The sequence below is a fragment of the Melopsittacus undulatus genome, chromosome 12, assembly GCF_012275295.1.
Source record: "Melopsittacus undulatus isolate bMelUnd1 chromosome 12, bMelUnd1.mat.Z, whole genome shotgun sequence".
Taxonomy (NCBI): domain Eukaryota; kingdom Metazoa; phylum Chordata; class Aves; order Psittaciformes; family Psittaculidae; genus Melopsittacus; species Melopsittacus undulatus.
This window is the reverse complement of record NC_047538.1, coordinates 11,477,814-11,504,893: the sequence shown is the minus strand read 5'-3', so window position 1 is coordinate 11,504,893 and position 27,080 is coordinate 11,477,814. Positions and strand designations below refer to the sequence as shown.

Sequence of the window (27,080 nt, the reverse complement as noted above, 5' to 3'; positions counted from 1 at the left end):
TGCTACATGCTCCAGAAACTCCTTATTACACCAGTCCCAGCCATTCTCTCCAAGAACAGCTCAGAGATCCATCCTCCCACAAGCCCCACTTCCCTGGCCCAGACACACCGCAGCAGTGGTCCAGGGAAGACAGCACCAACACAACAGCTTTGCATCCCAGAATATCTGCTAAACATTCCCCTTTGCAGCACCTGGGAAGGACAAGCAAGCACCCACATCTTCTCAGATGGAAGGAATCCTCAGTGAGCAAACGCCTGCTGTGGCATTGCCCCTTGTTGGATTGCCAGTGGGTTTTCCCCCTCAAAACTGCTATTCTGATGGAAGAGAAAACAAATCAATAGTTTGGAATTCTATTAGGGAAGAACAGGACCAATGGAATGAGCCAGGGCTGGTAACTACCCTTCACCATGTTACTCCCCTGCCCTGAACTGCAAAACTTCACAGCTGGTACCAAACAAGATCTAATCAATACTCCAGTGCTGAAACACTACTATGGAGCATGCATTCCCGGGTCCCAGGTTACATGTGAAACTCTTCTGCCATGTTTTACTGTCTTCAGGAGAGCCTTAAAGCCAGGGCTTTAGTAATTCCTGAGGTCAGTGGATCCTGTGTTTAAGCTAATGTTGGGCAACGGTATGATGTGATTTAGTTTATTAGTCATTCAGTCCTCCCCGTTTCATGATGCCTCACACTATACGAGGTTTGGAGCATTACTTTCCAATCACATCAGGAAAAATACTCCTGTAACTATTCTGCACCATTTCTAAGATGCCAGTTACAGGCAAAAGGATATTTGTTTCCCATAATGAATGTATGAGGAACTTGACATGATCAGCAGCTACCTTCACCTATTTGTTTCAAGAGAAATCAACTCATTCCCTATGAGACTTCCATTTTTTTTCCCTAAAAACCCAACCAACCAAACCCAAACTGACAACAGAACCCCACCAAACCTCTCCACCTACCTCTTCATTCAATAACAGCAGCAGACCCGGAGCTGCATCCATATGTCCTGTGCCAACATCACATCAAACCCAGGTTAGCCAGGGCAATCCATCTGCTCCTTTCAGTCACCAATTTCAAACAGGATTTGACCCGTCAAGCAGAAACCTTGATTTAAAGACACCAGTTCTAACCTTCATTGGCATTTGTATTTATTTTCATCAAAGATCACTGGCTTTCATTAACCGGGACAGCCATTAAAATAGCAGAGATCTGTGGGCAGTCATCACTGTCACTACATTCACTCCCAGCTCAATAAAACCAAGAAACATTCATAAAGTGAGATGAGAAATACATGTTTCATCCCTATTCTGGTTATTTTTTCCTCTCAAGATTAGGGGCAGAATGCATGGATGCAAAAGAGAATCATATAAAATATGACAAATACAGTGCAACTGATAGGTTTCATATTTAAGACTGATTAAATAGCTCAGTAGCTGCTTCCTATGGGTTAGATCTCTGGGTTCCAAAGCCCTAACACCAATTGGCTTTGCTCAAAGCATTGCTATCTTACAAACAAAGCCTTCAGTAACTCTTTCCTTACTGCTGTTTCTTGTTTCTACAAAAGGAGCTGAGACACCATTGAAAAGATTTTTCATTGATGCCTTTTGCCACCTAAATGTCATCTATATCTTGGTCCTAAGGTTTCTCTCAGTGAGGTAACATCAACCCAAGCAGTTGTTTACACATATTAACTAGACTGTAACCAGCATCTTGGAGAAAAGCACTCTTGCATGTAAAGGAGGGATGGAAATAACCAGCACTGGCTCCACTGTACTTAAAGCATAGCAAGATAATTGTGGCATCCCAAAAGCTTGAGCTGATCTTATATGTTAAAGGTGGTTCCCAGCTTCAGCTTCACATTAAAATAGTGGAATCAGCCAACTGGATGAACCACAATGTTTCAATGATGATGGGTTTTCAATAAATCACAGAAAAATTGAAACATTTGTTTTCTAAATACTGCAAAATACATTGAATTTTTAGTTTCAGACTTGGACAAACTGAAACTGGTAACAGCAAACCTCTGACACACATTCAGATTGTCTTAAACCATTTAGTGTTTGCTATTTGCTTCTGTGGGACAAGAACCCAAAAGGTGTTTTCAGTTCTGAAAGAGGAAGAACCTCAGCTATTCACAAAGGCCATAGGAATTTCTTTCTCTCTTAGGCTTTAGTTCTCTAAATTCCCCAGAGATGCCCAAAGCCTGCAAAGAATCAAGACTGCTGCTGGTAAATGAGTTTATCCTTTTGAGCTCAAATGCTTTGTCTGGAATATTGTAATATGAGTCAATGACCAACTACAATTTAACCCTCAACAAGTCTCATTTGGCAGGCGTTTCATCTGTCTTTACAATGACTCTAAATGAGGGTTGAAACCATTTCTTAGATTTACTTGAAATGCTGCTCAGAATGTGGATTAAACCTTTCCATACCTGGAGCAAAGACGCTTCTGTTCACTGAGGGTTTGAATTCTTGATGAGACCGATGCTCAACAGGCAAATAGCAGCCCCCAAAAGCCAATTTTCTCTTAGCATTTAAGCAAGACCTTGCTCATCTCCTCAAGTAACTTGTCTCTATTTTCCAGCCAGTGGCAGGAAAGCTTCATTTCCACAGCTGATGTCTGTGCTCTTGAACTCCACATGCGTCATCCTCGCCCCAACACATTTGGAGCATCTTTCTAGGATTAAAATGTACTGCGCTTCCCCAAGTGCACAATAAGGCACTGCAGTTTTATCACTTCCAGCCTTGTAAATGGCACAGGCCATTATAGAACAGCCTGAGAAAAAACAGGGTATGACATTCATGTACTTTGTCAGAGGAGACAGATCTACTTTTTATAGTAATCGACAGCAAGACTTCTACTAAGAAACTAAGGATGAAGTCGCATTAAACAAAATATCTTCAGTTTAGTAGCAAATTTTGAGCAAAGCCCATAACTCAGGACTGTCAAAAGCAGAAATCATAGTTCAAAGGTAGGCCCAGGATGTCCTGGGTTCAGCAATAGCAGTCATTTTTCTCCTTCTTAGTAGCTGGTGCAGTGCTGCTTTTAACTTTCAGCCTGGGAACAACACTGATAACACTGATGGTTTTAGTTGTTGCTAAATAATGCTTGCTCCAATCAAAGACTGAAAAGTCTCATGCTCTGCCAGTGAGGAGGAGCAGAGGAAGCTTGGAGGAAGCAGAGACACCTGACCCAAACTAGCCAAAGGGGTATTCCATACAACAGCACGTCATGCCCACGATAGAAACTGAGGGAAGGTACCCGGAAGGCCCAGTTCGCTGCTTGGGTCAGGCTGGGTATCGGTTGGTGGGTGGTGAACAATTGTGTTGTGCATCACTTGTTTATTGTTTTCCTTTTCCCCTTCTAGTTTTATATTCTCTCCCCTTATTATTTCCCTTATCATTATTCTTGGTGGTAGCAGTAGAGATTTGTGTTATACCTTAGTTACTGGACTGTTCTTGTCTCAACCTGTGGGAGTTACACTTTCAATCCTCCTCCTCATCCCTTGGGAGCAGGGGGGGAAGAACAGTGAGGAGCAAGCAGCTGTGTGGTTCTCAGTTACCACCTGGGCTTAAACCTTGACACAAGGGCACTGGGGAACCTGGCAGTGGACAAGGAACTCTAGCAGAAGGAAGTTGTACAAATCTCAGGCACCATCTGTGTTGATCCAAGACCAGCATAAAGAGTTTGAGATCAGGTTTTGACAACTTCCATGCTGAAGCAGTGTCCTCAATCAGTATCACTTCACCTAACCCCTCTCCCCAGTCATCACAACAGTGCACTTCAGTTTCCTCCTTCTCACCCAGACCGCTCACTGGCCTCATTCTTTCTCACCTTGTTTTCTCCCATGTCAGCTTGCACACTCCTTGATCATCTGCAACAACACAAGATGACTCCTTATGATGACAGGAACTTTCTCACCAGCTGAAGGTCCACACGGGGATTACAGAAGGGGGAAATGGTGCAACAGTCTCACAGGTGTTTGCTTTCAAGATGTCCTAAATTCTGATAATGATATGAAGAAGGAATGTGTGTCCCACCCCATCCCCTGCCAACACCTGCAAGGTAAGAAGACCACAGCTGAAGGAAAGATAGGCTTTTGGCTGCAACAGCAGCTATTCTTTCCCCACTTCTGCCAAGGAATAGGGAAGGTGAAGAGATGATGCTGATCCACATTAAGGTGTGGTGTTGAAGCTATACAATTAAGCTTACACAATGTGCATCTATCCCTTGCCTGGCTTGAAGAGAGCTGCTGCACTTCCATGCTTCTACCATTACCTTTAAAGTTACCCCACACCAGACATCACCACAGCAGCATCCCAACACTGAACAAGCTGCTTCCCCAAACATATAGATTAATAAAATGATACAGGGAAGAAAGTAAACCCTGCTATTTACTTAGCACTTTTTATTATAAGAACTATGATGTTCGTTTTAAGGCTCAGTGACAAATCCCGTTTGGTACATCATCACCTTGTTAAAAACCTGTCACACGTGCAGAGAATGTGAAGTTACATTAAGTATGCTGTTAACTTGACAAAACACAGCCTGCTGCTTTCCACCTGACTAACGCTGCAGCAAAGGTGGCACATTTTCAAGGGGTGGGAAAGAGACACCCTCTCCGCTCCTCATCAAAGCTTCAGATCCAGTGGAAACTCTAAACACTGTAAAAATAGGTGCCTCAGCTGCAAATGCAACCCATCAGAAACTCAGCCATAACACTCCACTCCAGATCCACGTACATGCATCAGTTATTGGGATGTGACTGCCACCCAACTGCAGTAAAAGAAAAGAAAGGGAAGCAGTAATTTCAAATACTCCATTTATCCAGATAGGAAAGAAAGGCTCGACTGACATTGAACAAACCAAAAAATGCCTCAAAGTGACACATGTTGAGAAAGCCAGAAATTACAGTTCCTTGTCCAGGAATCAAAAGGAGCATAAAGTTCTTTTGCACAGAAGGCAAAGATGTGACAGCACTGCCAGTGAGTGCACTGTGTCCTTCATGCCAATGCAGTTACATACGGTACTGGTGGATTCAGCCATCAGCAAAAGACTGGGAATAATGAAGGAATGACAGAGTCAGAGCTTTAAACATCTTGGGAGTATGTTTACATCATTACTTGAGTGTTTTCACTTGTGCTATTGGAGGGCAAGTGTAAAACCAGGGTTATCTTTAGTATTTAAAATTCCCTTCAAAGGGAAATCTTTGTGCGGCATTTTAGGGAATGAAGGTTTCAGGTACACACTACGAGCATGTCAATGCTGCTTCCTACTTTGTAGCAAGCTTCTTTGGAAGATGCAACAGATCTGGTATCTTCTGTCAGCAGGATTCCAGCATAACTTGTTACTCTAAGTGTCTGTGAAGAAAGTGGAATTTACCTTTCATCTCTCTATGTATGCGAGTGATTATACTCATCCATACAGTCTCACTCTCTGCAAAGTCCAGTCAATTAATCCTTTGGTTTACACTCATCTGCCTATTTCAGGTAACTGACTTCAGCAAACAGACATACTCTTTTCTTGTTCATTGAAGGGCTTTTTAATCTGAAGAAAAAGGGAAGTTTCTGATTAACCAAGTGTGGCTGTTTAACCACATTAAAATCAACTGGATTTGCAGCACTTCTAAGTTGTTCGCACTCTCCTAAAACAGCCTCAACACTCAAGTCTTTAAGCAGTTCATCCAATAAAGCTAATTTCAGATACAAGGTATTATGGATGCATCTCAGCTGAAGCCTGGGGAGATTAATCTCCTTTTGCCCAACATCACGAGCCTTGAAGGATAACAAACCCGAAACCAGTAACTAACCACAGGTGTTGACAAGCAAAGCTTCTTCCATGGTCTGATTCAAAACATAAATGTGACGTCTTCAACACACGAGTCCCACCTGTGCACCATGAAACAATGCTGGAAAAAGCATGATGCAAAGTCTTCTTAAATAGCCCAAATATAAAGAAAGCATATGGAAGTTTGATGCAAAATCCAGGTAAGAGTCCAGGGCAGTGCTTTTGTATCACTAAAGATTTAAGGACTACTGGGGATTATGTGGCCAGCCACAAACTGTCTTGTAAGAGGTCATGACAGTGTCCTCTGCTGCTGAGTGGACAGACTGCTGTTCCCCATCAGAGGTTTAAAACAGAAAAGACCAAGGAAGAGCAGAGTCATGCAGCCGATCGCCGACGAATGACAAAGACTCCTCGCTGCAGCTGTCCCAGATAGATCCTCATCTTTGTGCTGTCACTGGTTTTCCTCACCCAGATCTGCATGAAAAAAAAGGGGAGGGGGAGGATAAAGGCAGTAGGGAGATACATTGTGGGGAAAAAAAGGGAAAATGCACAGAAAGCAAGACAAACAAGTTAAGGTATTCTTATCGTCAGATCTCTCTTACTCAGAGCACCCACATGATTTAGCTTTATCCCTTTCTCCCCCCACACAAGACATTTGTAACCTGAGTAGACAACCAAATAAGGTTTCCAACTTTATCACCCTAACTTCCTGCTCCAGTCATCAAAAAATACTACTCTTTCCAAGCATCACAGAATCATCAGAAAAGCAGGTTTCCTTCTGTTACAGTGAGCAACAGAACTCTGGCATTAAGCTTCACCTAATCAAGAATAAGTCCCCCTAGATCCACAGATCATCAAATTATCTATCCTGGGATTTGCCCAGACAAGTAACTATTAGTCAAATGCAAAGCTTATTCTGATTTTGTTCAGTGAAGCATTTCTCACAGTATATGGAATAAATTGTATCTGAAGATAAAGCCTTTTTCTTTTTAACACCTGCATGGAAAAAGTATTTTTGTTTCCAGTACTTCCTACTGCAAAGAATTATGAAGTTAATGTTGGCATGTGATTTGGGGATTTTTTAGATATATTCAGATGTATCCAGATATACTGGCTACAATCCTGGCACAGTAAATTGATTTAATTCTATTTTCATTATGAACTGACTTCCCCAACAGAAGCCCTTAACATATTTCATATTTGCCTGCATTTGTACTTCAGTTATTTCCCCAGAGCAATCAAAATCCACAGCCATTGATAATCACCTCTCTACTGCAACACTCCCAAGAGTTTGGCATGTTTTACTAACCAGAATTCCAGAACCTACAAACTCTGAGCAGCTGTACAGAACAACCACCATGTACAGTTTGACACTGTACCACTAAACCAACTGTCCCACTACAGAGTGGAATTAGTGCAATGGTAATTAACAGATTATATTCCCCTCAGCTTTCAGGTAAAATGCTCCCAAAAGATGGAGTTCTCATGTAGGAAGTTAAAAGTGATAACTTTGATCCAATTAGGAGTACTACATCTTTAACACATCCACATCCATTAGCACGCCACTACTATTTAGATAAACAATCAAGCATTGATCTTAACAACTGTTACTGCAAGGGGAACAGTTGTACAAAGCATCACCCATATGCAACCCATTTTGTTGCAAAGAAAACCTTTTCCCTTAGCTGCCAAAACAAATTAAAGTTACTTTACTGGCTGACTGAAGAGAAGTGCATTCAAGTCTAACATCTCTTTCCTTGAAGCATCTGGAAGCAAAGAAACTGCTCCCTTTGCCTGACTGATGCACTGCTCGAGGGCTGCGCTTCTTTTGTAGCAAGATTCACATCAATTTTGGGCACACACCTCCCTTCACCTGCTCTTCTAAGCTTTAATCATTAGCCACAAGGCAATTGTTTCACAGCAATGACTCACCTGCCCTAGCTCCCAAGGAGGTGATGAACGCTGCCAGTTTACAGCACACGTACTCAGGTTAAAGGAAGAATTTCCTCCACTTGTAACAATTAAATTTGGTGACAACGTTTTTCCTATTCCTCTTCTGAATTCCCAATGGGATATTTAATATTTTATTATTTTTGCATTAATAACGGTATGTTCTTTAAATAATGGAAATGGAACCGATGGAATGTAGCTCCAATGAAGTGCAACACATCAGCTCTCCCCATTTTTCCTGCCTGCCAAACTCCTACTTGCAAAATGTTAAGATCATTCCCTAGAAAGAGAACAAGCCTCTTCTCATCTCTCAACCAAGCTGAGCAGCTTGGTTTTATCTTGGATTTAGCTTCTTTATACACCAGACAGCTATATCTTTTCTGAAAGCAATACTGACTTCATCTTTGTCCTTAACTACCTGCCCACACTGACCCACCACACCTTTCCCCACTCCCATGAAAACCAGAGCAGCCCCACTACCTCATTGGCACCCACAGAACTGATCACACAGCTGATCTTAGTGTTCTCTTTAGATTCCAGGTAAATGGCCTGGCTCTTGTGGTACCTGCAAAAAGAAAGAATAAAAACCCCAAAGGAAACACATGAAACCATCAGTTGTCTAAAGACTGAGAAAAGAAACAAGTAGTAAATAGATAAAGCTAGGATTCTAAAGCATTTCAACAGAGTAAATATGAAGTCTGTCTTTCCACACCACTTTTCCCCATCTTCACAACATAGCAGGTTGATTCCACACACTTTGCATTTAAATACTTTGAAATGCATGAAGCTCTCAATTCACAGGCCATTCTATATGCAATTACCAAAAACAGACTTCACACTGAAAGAAGGGCAGAGTTCCAAAACTCAAAACAGGAGAACATCACTGACAATACGCCCATGGTTCAAGAGTTAATCAGACCGGCCCTTCGTATGTCAGACAAAGAACAGATTTCAGAAGGCAACTCCATATTATGTCTGATTAAGACAGAGCAAAACACAGATGCTCAGAAGTTACCCACATTCCTCAACACCAAGTTACTAGCGCATCACCACCAAAATGAATTTACTCAATCAATGAAGTGTATGTATTGTTTAAAGACAGACCTCAAGCTTGTAATACTGCTATATTTTGTGAAAACACCTAAAACGTAAGTGATGTGTAACTGGCTCTGTAAGAAGCTGTATATACCTGCCACACAGAAGGAAGCTGTGTCTAAGCACATGCATTTTTGCCCCTGCTACGTATTTCTCTTGGTGTTACTTTGTATAGAACAAAGGAAAAACTTTGAATCACTAGATTTCAGTCTTGTCTTCTCCACAGACCATGTTTCTGGGAAGTGCTTCAAAGTGTGCTGGACAAAACTGTCCAGTCTCAGTTTCTTCCATTCCATAGGCAGAAGTAATTACACTGAAAGAAGTTACTTGCAAGCAAATAATCATCAGAGCACCAAAATGCTTTACAGTTCTAAAAGCAGATTTCCACCTTTACCCAAATCATGATGTGCTTCAGATTTAACTGAGCAATCCAAGTTGCAGAGTCACTGTACACATATTTCCCCTCAGTGACTACTCAGTATGCAATCCCTTGCAGCCTGATTGGCTTAAAGCCATGTCAAAATGCACAGATTTGCATAATCTTTATCATTATTCCTACAAAAAAAATACCGTAAATATGGAATTCCTCCAACAGTTTATTCCACAATTTCTTCTGCCTGGCTCTCTACTCACACCGCTTGCCAGTTACAAGAAGGACAGAAGCAGCTTTCAGCCTTCCAAACACACTAATATTACAGTGGGCTGGGTAAAGTAATGAACCCCCCCCAAATCCTGCTTCCCTTAGACACCTGTGCCCAACCACAATCCCTTCTCCCTCATTTTAACAGAGAGGATGTCAGTGGGATTCAAGACAATGCAATCAATAGCAGTCATCACCCAAGCCAAAAATCCATTTGCTGAGCCTAGATGTCATTAATGAATCTTAAGGAATGATTTAAACTACTACAAAACCCAGACCTCACTAAGATAAGACATAGAAGTCTCAGCCCAGCAGTGTCTTACACCATGCTGTGTGTACTTAAGCAAGGAGAATTGATGGTCTTGATACCATCAGCGCACAAGCTACCGAGTGCAGAAGATACCACTACAAACGACAACTCTCCAGTGTTATCTGTGCCTGCACAGTTAATGAAGTAATCCACTCAAAGTTGTGAATTCCAGCATTAATGCAGGATCTCACATTACAAGCTACAACCCCTCAGTAAATCTGTGTTAGCTGTGGACAGCAGAGGCAAGGTAACAAGTTAGTTCAGCACTTTCTCATTGAAGAGCTGTCTTGGGTGTCTCTGTGCACACAGAAATGGGTCAGCTGAAGGTACAGTAGCCTGGTACACCTCAGTTGCATGTTCTTGTCTCAGCCTTTTGCCATGTTTCTACATACAAGGGGTACAGAGGAGTGGAACTGAGAATGCTTCAAATGAAAAACGTAATGGAATTGAAGTTGGCTTTCAAGAGTAGGAAAATGCCAAACAACTCTTGCTTTTGCAGCAGATAAAATCCACTGCAATACTGAAGCAAGCAGGAAAAATTCCACTTTCTGCTACAAAATATTTTGGTGAAAGGCCAAGATTTTCAACTGCATCTCCCTCAGAAAACTGCAAGAAATCACTCTGCATCAGTGTATGCAGACAAAGCTAAAAGCAAAACAATAGTGAACTGTATTTCAGGATCTGATGGGGGGCATGGAGCAAACTGAGGATAACAAACCTGAAGTTGAATTCCACAACCATCTGAAACTCCCTAAACACAGCCTCCACTTCGGAAACATGGTTGTCAAATATCTCTGCAAGACCTTGGCGAGCCCATTACTAGCCTTAAACATTCTCTGCTTTGAGATAATGGTCCTTCAAGGCTAAGAGAAAGTAGTTGCTCCTGAGCTGTCAGCTTTATTATTGCTGGTGCACACCAGCAGCTACAGTCTTAATACACCTCAGTGAAAATTACTCTCCCATTATCAAGAGTTACTTCATTCTTTTAAACTACTAGCTACTTTGCACAAGTACTATTGCTCTCAATCAAAAATAATTTAAGCAGGATTATTATAGCCAAAAAGAAAAAGGTAAAATACTTATCTTAAACCAGCACAAGAACAAAGCAGACAGGAAAGGTCCTGACTGGAATTTCTGGCAGTGAGATCTCCCATGATAACTGAATTCAGCAAGGTGAAAATAACTGATGTGGTTTATGTTCCAACTAGCTACCTTTCAGAGAGGTGATGCTATTGAGAGATTCATCTGGGCTCAGGGAAGCTCTCCCAGGTTTGAATTTGGTGGGAGCTTTACTGACAGGTTACTTCAGATTCCATCTTTCCTTTTCTTTTTAAACTAGATGAAGTTTTTACTTATGCAACACTTTTCAGTACTACACATACTTAAAGGTTCTAAGGAACAGTTCAGTCATCTAAATCACTTTATGCACACACACAAATGTATGAAAGCTAAAAAAGAACTTCATGAATTTGTGAAATAAGCAGCCCATTCAGTTCATGTCTGCTTTATGCTTCAGGGAAGTTTAAGCTCTATGCAGTGCCTTCTCTCAGAGCTGTGTACACTGAGCCCTTGATGAAACTTCACTATCAGAAGACTAGGAGAAGTCAAAACTGACCAAATGTACAAGGTGACTGTTGTGTAGAAAACAAGCTCCCCACCTAACACAGCCTGTGATAAAATTACAACATTGTCACTTGTTTTGGGCCACTAGAACACTAAAATAAGCTACGAATAAGCATACAACTTACAAATGCCTTTCTGCTCAAGAAATATGACATTGTCGCTTTGATGATCCAGTTTTGCATGTCTCAAGTTTAAAACCTATGAAGATTTCTCTGCAGAAATTAGTATTTTCCTTGCATTTTGTGAGGCTTGCACAGCTATATGCCTATAACATTCCACAGAGCTAAATCCAGCCAGCTGAAGTTGCTTCTCCCAGATGGGTTTGATCTTTAAAGGTTATTTGGATTTATTAAAAACATTTTTCATTCTGCTCAGCTGGTGCATGACATTTCTCCTGCCACCTCGTGGAACGATGGGCTGCTGTTCTACAAAACTGAGCACCAGGGCTGCAAATCCATCACTGTACCTGCAACCACAAACTATCTGTATCACAGCTGAGTGGCTTCACTGCTGCATCGCACCGTGTCTGCTGGTACCTCTCTTACCCAACATTAGGTTTGACAAAAAACATTTCCCAAGCACCACTGGCTCCATGGAAAAGATTTAAGCGTCCTTTTATTCAAGCCTGTAGTTACTCCTGAAAGTCTGTGAGGTCTAAACACACCATTACCACTTCTGATTTACCCAAGTCACAATGATTAGCCCTTAGAGGAAGTGGCTAGCCTCTGCCCAAAAGTGTTTTGTCCTTACATTCTCTTATTAAAGCAGTTCCTCTCTGTAGTCTGGGTCTCCTCACTACACAACACTTAGACTGATAAACCAGAACTTACCATCTCTTATCATAGTAGAGTTTTCCATCTTCTATCCGGGCCTCAAACCGCTGTGCTGGAGACTCTGCTGGTGTAGCTGGGAGGTGTTCAGGAGAGGAAGGAGAGGCTAAGAACAGGAGAGAGACTGTTTAAAGACCACCACACAAGCAGCATATCCCAGTGCAGAACTGCAATTAATAAAGTCATGTTAAGCAGAAATAATGAGCCATAAACTCAAATTTTCCATCAGAAAAAATATCCTCTGTTAGGATGAATACTTGATCCCAACTCTGCCTTGAATATACAAATGACAAGTCACTGAAATGTAACATCTATCTGAACAAAATGTTGATAGGGAGGTGATAGATACCCTTGCTTCTAATTCTCATCTATAGTAGTTATATAGGGTCAGACTTACCTAGGCAAGTCAGTACCACTGTCCTGAAATAGTGTACAGACACATTTAGAGAGCTAAAGGCATGGAACCTGAAGTTCTCAACACCTCCATCTACCCAACTAGCAGGCAAGCTGTCCAAATGCATCCAAATATAACGGAAACACCTCTTTGCATACATTGTTCCATGCCCAAATGTTTCAGCCACTAAATGATACACATGCCCCCTTTCCCAACCCTGACAAGCTTCAGAACAGAAGAGACTTCACACAGCATCCATTTGCTGCAGTAGCTGCACAAAGAATAGCAATTATACAGTCAAAACAATTATACAGTCAAATTCCACAGTCAGCAATTATAGAGTCAAACAGCCTACAAAATACAGTTGTCTGTTCAACTTTGAACAAGTTGCAATGCAACTGCTAACTCACCTGGTCTCTTGGGTGATTTAAGCTACATGGGAAGAGAGCAAAGAAGTGTTAGAGATCTGATGTGAGCTATACAAGTCTGCAGTTATAATTTCAGATAGCCTTATTTTAAATGCTTTTTAAAAATGTACCACTAAATGACATAACAAGAACAGCATGCTGTGAACAGCCAGAGGTGTAGATGATCAGTATCATGATACAAAAGGTCTGTAAGCTTCAGAAGATTCAGATATTCCACTAAAGACAAAACCAAACTCATCTAATGCTGTTTTTTAACATGATCCAACATTTCTCAGGGTACATGAAATACAGGAGATAAATCACTAGAGACACCTCAACAGCTGGCACAAAGCACATGCTCCACCACCATCCTCAAAGGCCTCTATCAGAAGAAACCAGATAAGCCTTGAAGTGGTTAGCAAGAAAGCAGTAAATTAATCCAATCCAGAAAAACTATCAACTGCACCCAGTGCAGTTTGCTGAAGTATTGTGACAGTGGGGAGAAAAAGGGAAACAGGAAAAACCCACCCCACGCTAAGGCCTGGAACAAAGGCAGCCTCTGCTCATCAAGAGAAACACAGCAACATCAGCTCAGCCATGCAGAGGAAGAAGCTCCTTAAGGCAGCTCATCATTTGGCTCAGACAAAAGGTAACACTTTTAGATGACAGTCATTTTAATTAGGTTAATTAAACCTCTTGAAGCAAAAGGGAGGAGATACCATCTCGCTAAATCTTTATTGTTACTTCTGAAAGCCTACTGGGATGAGAAAGCCCTACCTCTCAAGGAGGAACACAAACCAGAAAGCTCTGTTCTCTTCAGAGGAAGGCATTAGCTTTCTCTTTCAAAAAAAGCAATCCAAATCAAGCCATCAGCCCTACCTTGTTCAGTGTTCTCAGGTCCTCCATTATTTGCTCATCAGTCAACAAGTAATTTAGCTGAGGTATCCAGAATTAAGGTTCCCATAAGCTCTTGACAAGCAAGGTTAAAATTAAAGGTCAATGACATTCATTTCACTCGACTAAATGTAAGCCAAAAGGATTCCCTAAAGTTGCATACAATTGTATTAAGTGCTATATTTGAGCTTTTTTTGGTCATATGAGTTAATAAAAGTTCATCTCCACAGAGCTTCATATTTAGCAGCAAATAGAGTGCAAAATCATTTTAATTTATGCAGACATAACCATCAATGGAAAACCTTTAGTGCATTGACATTTACTTTATGGAAGCATCATCACTAGTGTTTTCCATGGGTTTCCTCTTGCATTTCTGCAGAGAATAACATGGGAGCTGGAACAGAACAGACTCGCTTCAGGTTTTGTCCAATGAAGCCAAATCCCACCCAAACCTGGGAAAAGAAACTTAGCACTTTACAACACAGTATGCAGAAACAGAGAGGTAGGGAAAACAGCGAAAGATCCACCAGAAAATAAGAACCAGGAAATAAAGCCAGGTGCGAAACACATCCTTGTGTGGATGAGGATGAATGGGAGTCTACCACTGATCTAAAAACAAACCCAAAATCTCAGAACACAAAACTTACTATATTAAACCTCTGCTGACATTTTGTGTACTTGCACACTCACATCTTCCTTCTTCCTTTGCTGCTCCTCTGTCACTTCCACACTAGAAGAACCTAAGTACACAGGAGGAAAACACCACCCAGCAGTGGACCCTCCCTCCAGCTTTAATCTAGTGTTTCTTCAAAACAGCCCTTAAGTCAAAAGTTTTCAAAGTAGTGAAGTTAACAACTGCTGGGCTGCATTTTAAGGCTTTTAATTCTGATAAGACTTTAATCCTCTCCTCAGTGAGGAGAGGCAGACGTTGTTTCATGCTGTGGCTGCCGCAGCACGCTCCATTACAAAGTCATGTTCACTAGGAAACTCATTTATTTTGGATGAAATAGGGGCACTAATAGATTGATTTTAGGGTTTCTTGAAAGAGTGAACAGAATCTCCAACCAGAAAGAGGTTAATTAAAACTGGAGATGCTTGTGAGCACCGCACATGAATGACAGAGTTCAAGGTGTGATACTGCCTTAGAAAGTGGGAGTCACTCAGAAGTTGCAAGATAAGGTTTTCTTCATCTGATTTAAGCCATACACATTTGGAAGCTAATAATAAGCTTCTGCAAAGCAAATATCATTGCCTTCCTCTCCAGGTGTATTTAAAATACAAAGAAAAAAAGTGCTTAGCATCACAGTGGAGCTAAAAGCATACCTTCAGAAGCTAAGGAATGTTTTACTTCTAAGAGACATGCAATAAGGCAGCAGGATTACACATATGTGTTTCTCTCTTATGCACAACATATAAAAACAAGATGGATTTTCATCTTCCTTTATTCAAAGAACAAAGCTAGTAGTCCTTGCTTTTCCTATGCATCTCTCTGGATTAGAGATCTGAAGCCTTTATCAGTAATGGAAAAACTAGTTTGATATGACAAACACAAGCTTTCTGGCAAACATTTTGTCACATCTTGAAATGAGAAAAGCTTTGGCTCATGTAAAAAGCCATTTACCATCAATGGAATCCATTACCTCAGCATTTATGTATAATGCTCTTTTAAAAGTTTTTCCTTTGTGAAAAGAACTGCCTGAAGAATTGAAAGTATTCTCACTAATGAAACAAATAACCTAATGAAATAAGTTATCTCATGGCACTGCGAAGTTGAAGTCAGGATACCAAGTGATCTCCAAAGACTGGCTGTGTTACAGTACTTTATCACAAATTATACAGGACAAACTGTGCTTCAGTATTTCCTGCATTAAAATCTGCTCCAAGCACCTAATTTCATTTTCCTTCCCGTACAAAACACCAGAGGTGCAGTACAACAGCCTCCGATGGCACTGTGAAAGGATATCAGGGGCAGGTTTCCTCCTCTTGTCTGGGATAGGAACTGGATCATTTGGTCGCCGCCTCAGTTTCCTTGTCATAATAGGCTTCACTTCCATTGAGTCTGTAGAGTAATGAAGTTGGAGAGCTGATAAGACCAGAGGGAAGGGACTGAGAAGCAGCAGCTTTCTACCCAAGGCACTAGGAAAATAAATCTTTCCTCCTTCACACAGAAAAGTGATATTTTACTTCTGTGATGGCTTCCAGCATCCAGGCTGGAACTGCTGACAGCAAACACAAGTTCTCTTTCACACCAGGTCACTGTTTCACACACTGCAATGCCACAGTTACAGCTCCATTTACAGGTGCAGATAAAGAGCACAAGAATGCTACAAGGATTCACGGCAAATTTCTTTAAGGTTAGGCTGCTACCTGCTTTTGAACACATCATTTAAAAGGCAAAGTTCACAGAGTCCTTTGATAACAAAACTTGGACAGTTAATATTATGGAATGCATTAGCTACAAACCTATTGCTCTTTTTCTTGTCTTCAAGCTGGAAAACTAGCTTTTAATCCAAGGAATACAGATAATTACTGCTTTCAAGCCCGAGACAAGTCTGCTGGAGTCATTTTAAACACAAATAATATTTCAATTCAGATAATCTGAAAACGTTTCAAATTATGATTAATGAAATGAAGCTAATTAATAACATGCAGAGCAGCAGTTGACAGGAACTAAACTGTAGCATATGCACTGGGAAAGAAGAAAACATCTGTTTAACATTGAAACACAAGTCTCATCACCAAGTAATTATGTGAAATTACAGTTTGTCCAAATGTCTACAGGCAGTCTTAACTGAGCTACTTCAACCCTCACAAATCATTCCTTAATTTATGAAGATATCTTCAATTGGCAACCAAGAGACCACATCTTAAATGTTAAACACATCACCTCACCTCTCTATGTGCTGAGAAGTATTTGCTCATCTTGAAATACACCTGAATCACATCCTAAGCAGCACTTGAGTCTATAAAGCCTCTCTGGCTCCCTCTAGACGCTGAAACCTTGAGCAGATATGTATGTTCAAAATAGAGCAGATGGGGTTTTTTCCTTATGGCAAAGGTGGACAAGAATGACCACACTACACATCAAGGGAACAAATACCACAATAAAAGCTTTAAACAATAATAAGATGAAATGTAACTGAGTGTATGCCAAAGGAAACCTGAGCTCTAGGATTCAAATTTGAATTTGAAAAACACTGAACATTAACAGCCCTGCAAGACACTGTTGACGTGAACACAAACCACTCTCCCCTTCTGTTAAGACCAACCTACAAGAGGGGTTTAAAGCATGTACTCAAGGTAATACACAACCAAGTCAAGAAAGTTTTTTCTCCTTCTTAAAAACTAGTCTCAAATGAGTTGTCAAAGCAGCTCTCTATATTGCTCAAAATGTGAATAAGGCAGAGATCAGTTTTCGTCTCTTTATCTTAACATCCTGTACCTTAAAATTGTGACAAGTCAGCTGAAAGCACCAAACAAGCTTTCAAAAAGGCCACAAAAAAGCCCCTAGAGCTTGAATGTTTTACATTTACTGATGAAAATTTGCAGAACTTCCAGAGTCGAGAGATTCATCAAAACTTCCTAATAGAACTTTTGAAGAGTGACATCAACAGATTTAACCTAAAACACAGCCTTGCATGAGGCTCAAGAGTTAAGAACAACAGTATGTAATGCTCCAGAATGGCAGGCAACTATTGCAACCTAATGAAACTGCAGCGCTCCCCATACTCACAGATGAGCCTCTTCATTAAAATTCATTAAGTTTAATGGGTTTAAACTTAAACAGATGAAGTTAAGGTTAGATATAAGGAAGACGTTCTTTACTGTGGTGGTGAGGGGTTGGCACAGGGTGCCCAGAGAAGGGGTAAATGCTCCATCCCTGGCAGTGTACAAGGCCAGGCTGGAGAGAGGCAAGGGTGACATGGTCCAGGGTGAAATGTCCCTGTCCATGGCAGGAGGTTGGAACTGTATGATCTTAAGCTCCTTTCCAACCCAAACCATTCTATGATTCTATAATTCATCAGGTTGCTAACTTGCATCCTTGCATATGCTGAGCTTCCATAGGTTCTAAAACCCATCAAGTCCACACCAGTTTCAGCAGCTTTATTTCCTAGCCTCCCGTTTGTTCAGAACAAAACCCCTTCTAACAAAATTGCACTGCACTTCTGCTAGGCTGGAAGGAAGGAGATGAGAGAGGGCTAGCATGCAGGCAATTAATTTCTTCTCCAGTTACCTACCTGCCTTTTCCTAAAGCTGTATTTGATGAAACAGCTCATCTCTGCAGGACACATTTCCCTGAAGAGAGTTAACCTGGTCCCCAAATCAGACTACTAAATACTTCTTCCTCCCCAGTCTCCCTTTAACATCAGAATTTGGAATTGCAGAGTTACCAGCTGATAGAGAAACTGAATTCCTTCAGACTCCTAAAACATTGGTATGCACATTTCCAAAGGCAAGATCGAGTCAAAGCCTGATCTGGAGAACCTTTAAAGCCTTCTCACTAGCTGCCTGTATAAACCAGCATTGCTACCCTGATCTCTTTCTTTTCTAAGCAGTAGCAGAGTGGACAAGACAAAAGACAGAAGCCTCTCTTGTTTTTACCTCCTGTCAATTCCATGGTTAGCTTTTCATTCTCAATCATCTTCTTTTTCTCTTCCAACTCCGCAATCAGGTTTTCCTTAAGCTCAATTTTCTTATCTTCAAACTCCTTTGCTGCTGCCTTCTTTTCCTTGACGTAATTCTTCTCCACCTGATCTGTCTAATGCAAACCAAAAGAACAAAAAGGTTAACTAAGAAACCAATGACGACTTAAAAGTACCACAACAGCTTCTTTCAACTGCTGTATTGATTAGCTTTTCAGTTCATAACTGTAGCCAGTTGTAAAGATTATCAATACTCATAATCAACAGAAAACCATCTAAAAATTACTTAAGTTAGGAGGACTATATTAGCAACTGAATTATTTGAAGAAGAAAACATTCTAATGCTGCATAATAAAGAGCCTCTCGCAGAAGTCCTCAGATTTATAAACAGCACTATCATTTATCACCTGAAACAAACCACATGCACAGCCAGCACACAAAAACCCAAAAGCAAATACTACTTTTCATTCTATTTTAATGAGAAAGTGCAAAAACTACCCATGGCAATACCAGAAGTAGATTGTAATACATTGCAAGTGTAACAGTGCTAGCTAGGGGAAGATTTAAGCCTTCTGGGAAATACTAGTTGATGAAACAGGAGGTTGATACCTCTCCCATCTAGTTAACATTGACTTTGATAAATTAAAGAGTACTTACTTCCAGCTGGAGGAATAGTTCTGAAAGACAAGACAGACATTATTTGTTATCTTCAAAGATGCACAAAATGACTTGCCTAACATTTTAAGTCATCGAATATCACAGCCAAGAGCAGCAGTGAAGCAAATCGGGTACATACTCATCCAACCTCTACTCTCACTTGGCACTTTTAGGCTGAAAATAAAGTAACTATGAAAAAACTCCACAAAAATACATTGCTAATTGGAGTTTTCTACTGATTGTCAAGCAGATTTGCAAAGCTTACACTGCAGTGCTCCATACTACTTGGTTTAGCTACTACCCCCAGCAGTACTAAGCACATAGTCCATCTTTCTTGCAGTCTGGTTACAATCAGTTATTACTAGATACAAACCCCTCAAGCAGAAGCTTGAATCATGGAGCTGAATGTGTGGCTGCCATAAAAAAATATAATCATAGTTTAAGCCAATTTCATGAAGTTCAGCAATGACCAGTTCAGAAATCATCCTGCAGCTGCTGGAAGATTCATCTACTCAACTCGTGTCTCATTTCAGGCTGTGTATCACTGAAGATTAAGTTCTAACACAGGGCAATGATTAGTTCAAGTCATACTTATGGATGAGGCAAACGGATTTCTGATGTGAAATAATCCTGCTGTTGATGGATGTGCAACTCCTACCAACTTGAAATTAAGAAGGACAGGACCCTTCTTGTGTTTTCTGGAGGACATAATGCCCGAAACAAAGCTTTAATTCAAAATAGTGGCAAAAAAAGCCAGCTAAGGCACCTGATCAGTCCCCAGGGCACCATATTTCACCAGCATATTCAGCTTTAGCAAAACCTGAACTAGTAAAACCTTCTGTGAAGATTACAGGTTTCAGGTATCTTGGTGCTCCTACAAAAGGCTGGAGTAGCAACACTGTACTACTATGCCTTTTTATATACAACTTTAAAAACCAAGATCATAGATACCAAAGAAGATAATGGCCAAATAAAAAAAAATATCAAACCTTTGTTTGCAAAAGGCTCTGTAAGTTGTGCGTGGAAGCAGTATTACAGAGGTAATCAAATACAGGTAAATCTGAATCCGTTGCTTTATAACTGTGAACCCTCAAACAGAATTCAACACCAAGCCCAAAACACACACACACAAAAAAAAACTCAACCACCCAAGCAAACAAAACCAAAACAAACCCAAAAGCTCAACAGGGGAAGCACGTAAAAGACCATTCTCCCTGCAATAGCAGGCAGAAAGTGATCCTCATCTGCCCTCCTGTGGAAGAAACAAGGAGCTGCAGCACTGGGCTTTGTCAGCCAGAAACACAAGTTTGCAGTCAAGTCTTAATTTTACCAAAATAACCCAATCTTGCAAGAATGCAGCTCTAGGGCACCAGGAATTCATCTCAGAAGAGAGGTTTCTGTTAATAAAAAGTAGTTCAACTCACTTTAATTCCTCAAGCAAATCCTTTACCATCACAAGCACTTTTAGAAAGACACAACTGATACCATTCCAAGGCTGGAGTTATGTCAGCTATCATAAAACTGCCTCCCTGTCCTATTTACCAGAATAATGGCCCAGGCACTACAGGATTTATTCCTTCTTCTAAAGGACGAACAGCTACATTTCCTATTTGTACTTAACAGCTTCTATAAAATGCCCTGCTTCAGTATCTGAGAAAAGAAGCTACTGGAAAGAGAACAAGAAAAAGGGAGAGTAAGCAAATGGATCTGATTTCTATGCCATTTCTCTCCAGTAACACAACAAAGGCTACCCAGAAAGGCTGCGAGTTAGGCACCTCAAGTTAGGCTTTTGTGTTTTGCTCTGTTTCAGGAGCAAAGTGCAGGCAGCCCAGGCAATGGCACAGTTATAGAGACTAACAGTTGCAGCAGCAAAACCTCTGCAGTCATTGTTCCCAATCTTTGGGAAATCAGGCAGTCCTAACCTTCCATCCCACACACTGAAAGGAACAGCCCACCTGAAGGCTTTGGGCAAGCTGCACAAAAGAACAAGCTAAAGAGGAGGACAAGGTCAGGCACAGTGCCAGATAAAAACAAAATCATTGTACTTGTGCTTTTTCACATAAATAAGACTAAAACTCCTTATCAAGCATTTAGGAAACAGTCAAACAATGCTGACGAAAGGTAAAAAAACCACAAGATAGATCCAGGGATGCTCTGTACACTCAAAAAGCCCTACACTATACTCTCAGAAGCAGAACCACCCTTTGCTCCACTAAGCTCCTTTTCTTTGAAGGACAGAATTACCATGATTATACTTCAGGTGTTATAAAACCCATTACATTTGTGTACAGCATCTTAGAAGAAAATTCAGCTTACCCGCATTGCGTATCCTTTCTTTGTACTGCTGGTCCAACTTCTTCATTCTCTTCTGATACTCCTGAAGAGTACCTAGTTGAAATCAATTTGTTGAAAGCAATGTTACGTTTTCTCAAGGAGCCATACATCACTTGAAACACAAATACTAATGTCTAGCATCAGAAAACAACAGTTCCAGCTTAGCTTAGTTTGGTAAGCATATTCCCTGGTTTCTTGATTCAGAAAGTGAATTTTAAGAAATGCTTTACTCTACAGAGGCTTTAGTATACAGAAGACTTAACTACAAGTGTCTATAGGGCAAAAGGATGAGAAATGGCAGTCCCGTATCTGCAACTGACCTATAAGGATGCTGGAGAGGGGCTCTTCATCAGGGACTGTAGTGATAGGTGATGGGTTCAAACAGGGGAAGTTGAGGTTAGATCTAAGGAAGAAATACTTTACTCTGAGGGTGGTGAGGTGCTAGAACAGGTTGCCCAGCGAAGTGGTGAATGCTCCATCCCTGGCACTGTTCAAGGCCAGGTTGGACAGAGCCTTGGGTGACATGGTCTAGAGTGAATTGTCTCTGCCCATGGCAGGGGGCTTGAACTGGATGATCTTAAGGTCCTTCACAACCCAGATCATTCTATGATTCTATGATTTTTTTTCACTCAGCAGCCTGACAGAGAGACAACATTCAGTGAAGGATCCTGCTTACATCTTTCACCCCCCTCTTCCTTCTGTGACCTTTGCAAAGTGCTGAGAAGTGTTCAGGAATAAAAAAGCTCCCAACTTCAAAGCTCACCTTCCTGCAGTTGTTGTAATTGCCTCTTAAGAGATGCCAGTTTGTCCTGATACATCCTACAAAGAGAGACAGCATGCAGCTTTACTCCGAGAAACAAGCATAGGCTGCTTATTTCACCATCTGCTTAAGTTACAACACGTTTACATGGAATTAAAAACTTTTCTGGAGGACTTCAAGAAACAAACAACAACTAGAAGAATACGATTCAAAAAAAGGTTAACATTCTCTCTACAAACCCTGCCAACCTCACTGGTTTTACAATGCACCCAACCAATTATTTTGGGAGCAGTCCAGGGTAAAATAGGATTTTACTTATTTATTTATGTTGACATCTAAAATGACATTTAGATCTACAGATGCTAGAAACTTTACACCAGAATCATTCTGCCACTTTGCCAAGCCTTAGTATTTTGTGTGTTAGCTCCCTACTTATAAAACAGAAGATTTTTCCTCACATAGGTCCTGACATTATAAAAGACCCCAAAGTCTATTCCTGGTGCTGTTGCAACCTTGTGTTTCCTTCACTACATACCCATGGCTTTAACACAGGCCAAGTCTTCCTGACATGTCTAAAAACATGCCTCTGCCAGCTAGCAAGAGCACAAAATACTGCAAATACACCTGAATATCAAGGGAAACTATTTCAAGTCTCCCAAAAGCCCATCGTCTTGGACAGCATTCTATTGCTTAAGGGGTTTTAACAGGCATCTTGCTTTTCGCTTGGCTTGTATAAAGTAGATACTTCATTTTATTTAAAGGATCTATCTGCAGCAGGATTCATTTGCAGTAAAACTCAGCTACTCCCAGAAACTCCCGTTCCTGTGTCCAAAACAGCAGCAGCACTTAGTTTCTTGAATATATATAGCACAAAGTAACCGAGGAGAGAAGATACACGAGTATACAGACTCTTTAGCTACTGCATTGGGCTAGGCACTTAAAACCCCTCAATCTTTGCCCAAAACTTTGCAAAGCTGTATTAAAAACAAAACCAAAACCCATTAACCAAATAAACAGATTACCATACTTTAAATTGCAATGGGTTACTTACTGTTCTTTCATTTCTACATAGTCCTCTTCCTCATGTTTTGCCAGGTCGGTTTCACTGGCATCCTCAGTGTCTAAATGAGGTAAAGAAATTACTTGTTAGAAAACACCCAAAAGTAGTTTTATTTACAAACAAACTCCCCAAACCTCAGGCAATTTAACCTCAAATACATAACCAGACAGATGGGCCTGGTTGTCTGGCAGATGGAGAGGTGAATTCAGAAGTGAAATGAATGTCTTGTCTCTCCTGGAAGGTAATCAATCTAAATCCTCTGGTAGCTCTGTAATGAACTGTTACACAGAGTCTAAACAGCTTCAGCTTAAGACAGTCTGGCAATTTCTTTGTGGTTTAAGACAGTGTCCTGGGTTCAGCAGTAGCAGTCATGTTTTCTCCTTCTTGGTAGCTGGTGCAGTGCTGTGTTTTGACTTTCAGGCTGGGAACGGTTGCTTATAGCAAGTATGTTTTGAGTTACTGCTCAAATGTTTGGCTTGTCCAAGGCCTTTTCTGAGCTCATGCTCTGCCAGGGAGGAGGGGAGGCCGGGAGGAAGAAGAGACAGGACACCTGACCCAGGCGAGCCAAAGAAGTATTCCATACCATAGCACGTCATACCCAGGAGGTAACCGGGAGAGACCTGGAAGGGCTGGAGGAGGTATCGGTTGGTGCTGGGTCAGGCAGGGTGGGGTGAGTTATGGGTCAGTGGCTGGTGAGGTGTTGTATTCTCTTCACTTGTTATTGGCTTTATCATTATTGTTTGTAGTAGTAGTAGCAGTAGTGATTTGTGTTATACGTCAGCTATTAAACTGTTCTTATCTCAACCCATGGGGGCTACATTCTTTGGATTCTCCTTCCTAACTCTCCGGGAGTTGGGGGAGCAAGGGGGGGAGTGAGCGAACAAGTTCTGCAGACTTGGTTTAAACCACGACAGACAGCAGGTTCTACATTAAGGCTCACACACGCAAATGTGAGACAGGAACAGTCAGAAGACTCTGAAAAACATTTCACAGGCTTACTCCTGTAGTTCCACTCAACATATCTGGAAGGCAATGACTGAAACAGCTGTAACTCATTCCACATCTCGGCCTGGACAAACATACTGCAACTAGATACTGTTAGGGTTGACCACAAAGCTCTCACTGAAGGTAACAAAGTGACTTGCTGGGGTCTGAGCTTGGCTTCTCAGCTATACGTCACACAAAAGTACTTCAACATTTACACACAAAGACAAGCACTACCATAAAGATAGCCCCAATTTTACGGATAATATAAACTACAACCAAATTAGACCAGTATGGGGCTGCAAGCTTTCTGCTACACCTTTTCAGGCTTCTATTTATAAGACATGGGTAGCCAAGAATGAATTACCTTTCATCCCGAAGGACAGGTCTGTGCCTCTAGCTTGGAGAAGCTGTGGTAGGCAGAATACAGCTGTAAAGCCTGAACTACAGCTACATTCCCTACACCTGGACAAGGGGGACTGGCCACTTAAATCAAACTTTACTTGTTTTTTTTTAAGCTGGGAACAAATGGGTTTAAACTTACAGGTATTATGATTCTATTTTATACACCAAAGATAAAACAAAATGTTTCAGCTGCAAAACAGAAAAAAAAATACTTAAATGTCCAGGTCACCATAAAGGACTTTGGTTTATTGCCCGTGGCGCTGCACAATGCTGTCCTTCAAAGACAGCAACAGGTTTGGCTCTGGGACCATTCCTAAATGTCCCCAATGTGGTGGAGGACTGGCTGACAGAGCAGCAGGCATTGCCCAAGGGCAGTTCTTCATTGCTCTTGTTATTTTATACATCCCACACCACAGGATACGCCAGGTTTTATTTCAATTCCCTCTTCTGCACTGCTGTCCTGGTTCTTCTACAAAGCCTCTCTTCCCTCTAACATCTGGCACTCCCTTCTCTGCACAACTTAACGGGCTCCTTCCCACCACAGACTCCACACGCTCCACATTCCGGACTTCTCCATCCCTGTAGTCCCCCTCCCGCCTCCTCAGCGCTCTCCCCTCCCTCGCTGCCTCTTCCTCACCTGGGAAACCGCTTCCATCCCTCCTCTGCACCCGCTCTGCTCTCCTCCTCCTCCCCGGGGAGCCCCAGCACTCTCACCCTTCGCGTGCTCCCCAAACCGCTCCCGCACCCTGACGGCACCATAGCCCTGTCCGCCGCGCTACCAACCCTCATCGGAGTCGCGGGCCCGAGCGCTCCGCTCGCCATCCTCCTCCTCGGCGCTCTCCAGCTCCTCCTCCTCGTAGTAGTCGGGGCCGGGGGGCATGGTGGCGGCGGGTGCCCCGGCAGCGGGGGGGGCCGGCGGCGTGGCGGACACCAGCCCAGCCGCGCTCATAGCGACGGGACGAGGCCGCCGCCGCGGGGCCGGCGCTCCGGTAACGCCGCCACAGCCTGGTCGGACACTTCCGCTTCCGGGGCGCTGCAGACCGGCGAATGCGGCGGGCACCTAAAGAGGTCCTTGGGGGGGGAGGGGGTTGAGGTGTAACGGGTGGAGCCGCCGGTTCGAGACCCGGCCCCGCCGGACAAGGATTGAGCCGTGTTAGCTGCGGGCCCTTGGGCCCAGGCTTCGGCATAAAGGGGCTTTGCCCCGGCCTCCGGAGACCGCCTTCTCCCGTTTTGCCACCAGGATGGTCCCATCTGCCATGAGAAGGCGGTACTGCAGGATGCAGACCCCCACCAAAGATAAGGACACTTAACTCCCCTCCTGCCAATGTCTTTCAATACAGGAATTAACTCCTGTTTCTCCGCACTCTCAACAAAGCCCCATCACCGTTCTGTGATCTCACATTCACCACGGGAAATAGCAGCTTAATGCCAAGAAACAGCAGCTTTTGCAGAAATGGGAACAGGTTATCCCCTCGATGAGGCACTGCCATGCGTTTAAGGACCAAGATACAGATCCTGCAGTGAGATTCACACACAGGAACTCTTCAAACCAGGATACCACCCCATATGTAAATACCTCCCATTCAGTATTCATTCCTATTTTAGGCTGAATGTCTTAGCCCCTTTTCTGAAGATCTAAGTCACCAGGGAGGAACTAAGCCTTGCTGCCTCCAGCAGAGCCATGCTAGAACTTCCCTTAACAGCTCAGAGGTGCCTTCCTCAAATGAACAACTTGCTCACTGAGACACCATAAACGTCTCACCAGGGAAAGAGGTTTTATCTAAAGCAGTACTGAGCTCAAAAGCACTGCCACGCTTTTACAGGCTCTCTGAACCAGGCTTTCAGCAGCTGTGAGGAGCTCCAGGTCACACTCCTTGTTCTGGAAAGACTCAACACGGTGTAGGCACTTTGCTTTCCTGCAGCTCGCCCCAAAGATCTGTTTGCCGTGACTGACGATGCTGAACTCAGAACACTCTGCCAAGCATGGTCAAAACCACCTTTTCCAGGAGTAGAGGCCAGAAGCCAACACCACTGAGGGCACTTCCCAGCACCTAGTGTCTGATTTAAAGCAACCCTTCACCTTTCCCCTTGGTCAGGGCTGCCTGCAGCCAAGGGGAAAACAGGAAAGGGAGTGATGGCAGCTGCCATACAGCACCAGTGAGCTGACTGAATGCCCACACTGCACCCAGTGCCCGTGGGGTTGTCCTCTCCCCACCTGGCTCCAATTGTTCAAATAACTTTCCCAAGTCATAGGGTCACACAGTTAAAAACAGTGATGGGACTGGCTAAAGCCCTCTCTCA

The 27,080-nt window shown here is 42.2% G+C and overlaps 1 protein-coding gene across 1 annotated transcript; it reads right to left on the bottom strand.

Moving 5' to 3' along the window:
* Nucleotides 1-4,392: 4,392 nt before the first annotated feature.
* Nucleotides 4,393-25,830, bottom strand: SUDS3 (SDS3 homolog, SIN3A corepressor complex component). The gene is made up of 12 exons (XM_034068117.1): nucleotides 25,563-25,830; nucleotides 23,382-23,451; nucleotides 22,334-22,389; nucleotides 21,553-21,624; nucleotides 19,237-19,256; nucleotides 18,539-18,695; nucleotides 15,900-15,995; nucleotides 13,922-13,983; nucleotides 13,046-13,067; nucleotides 12,242-12,347; nucleotides 8,224-8,308; nucleotides 4,393-6,267 (listed from the first exon to the last, which is right to left on the bottom strand). The coding sequence occupies exons 1-12, from the start codon at nucleotides 25,726-25,728 to the stop codon at nucleotides 6,169-6,171; spliced, it is 1,011 nt and encodes a 336-aa protein (XP_033924008.1). The 5' UTR covers nucleotides 25,729-25,830; the 3' UTR covers nucleotides 4,393-6,168.
* Nucleotides 25,831-27,080: the final 1,250 nt, after the last annotated feature.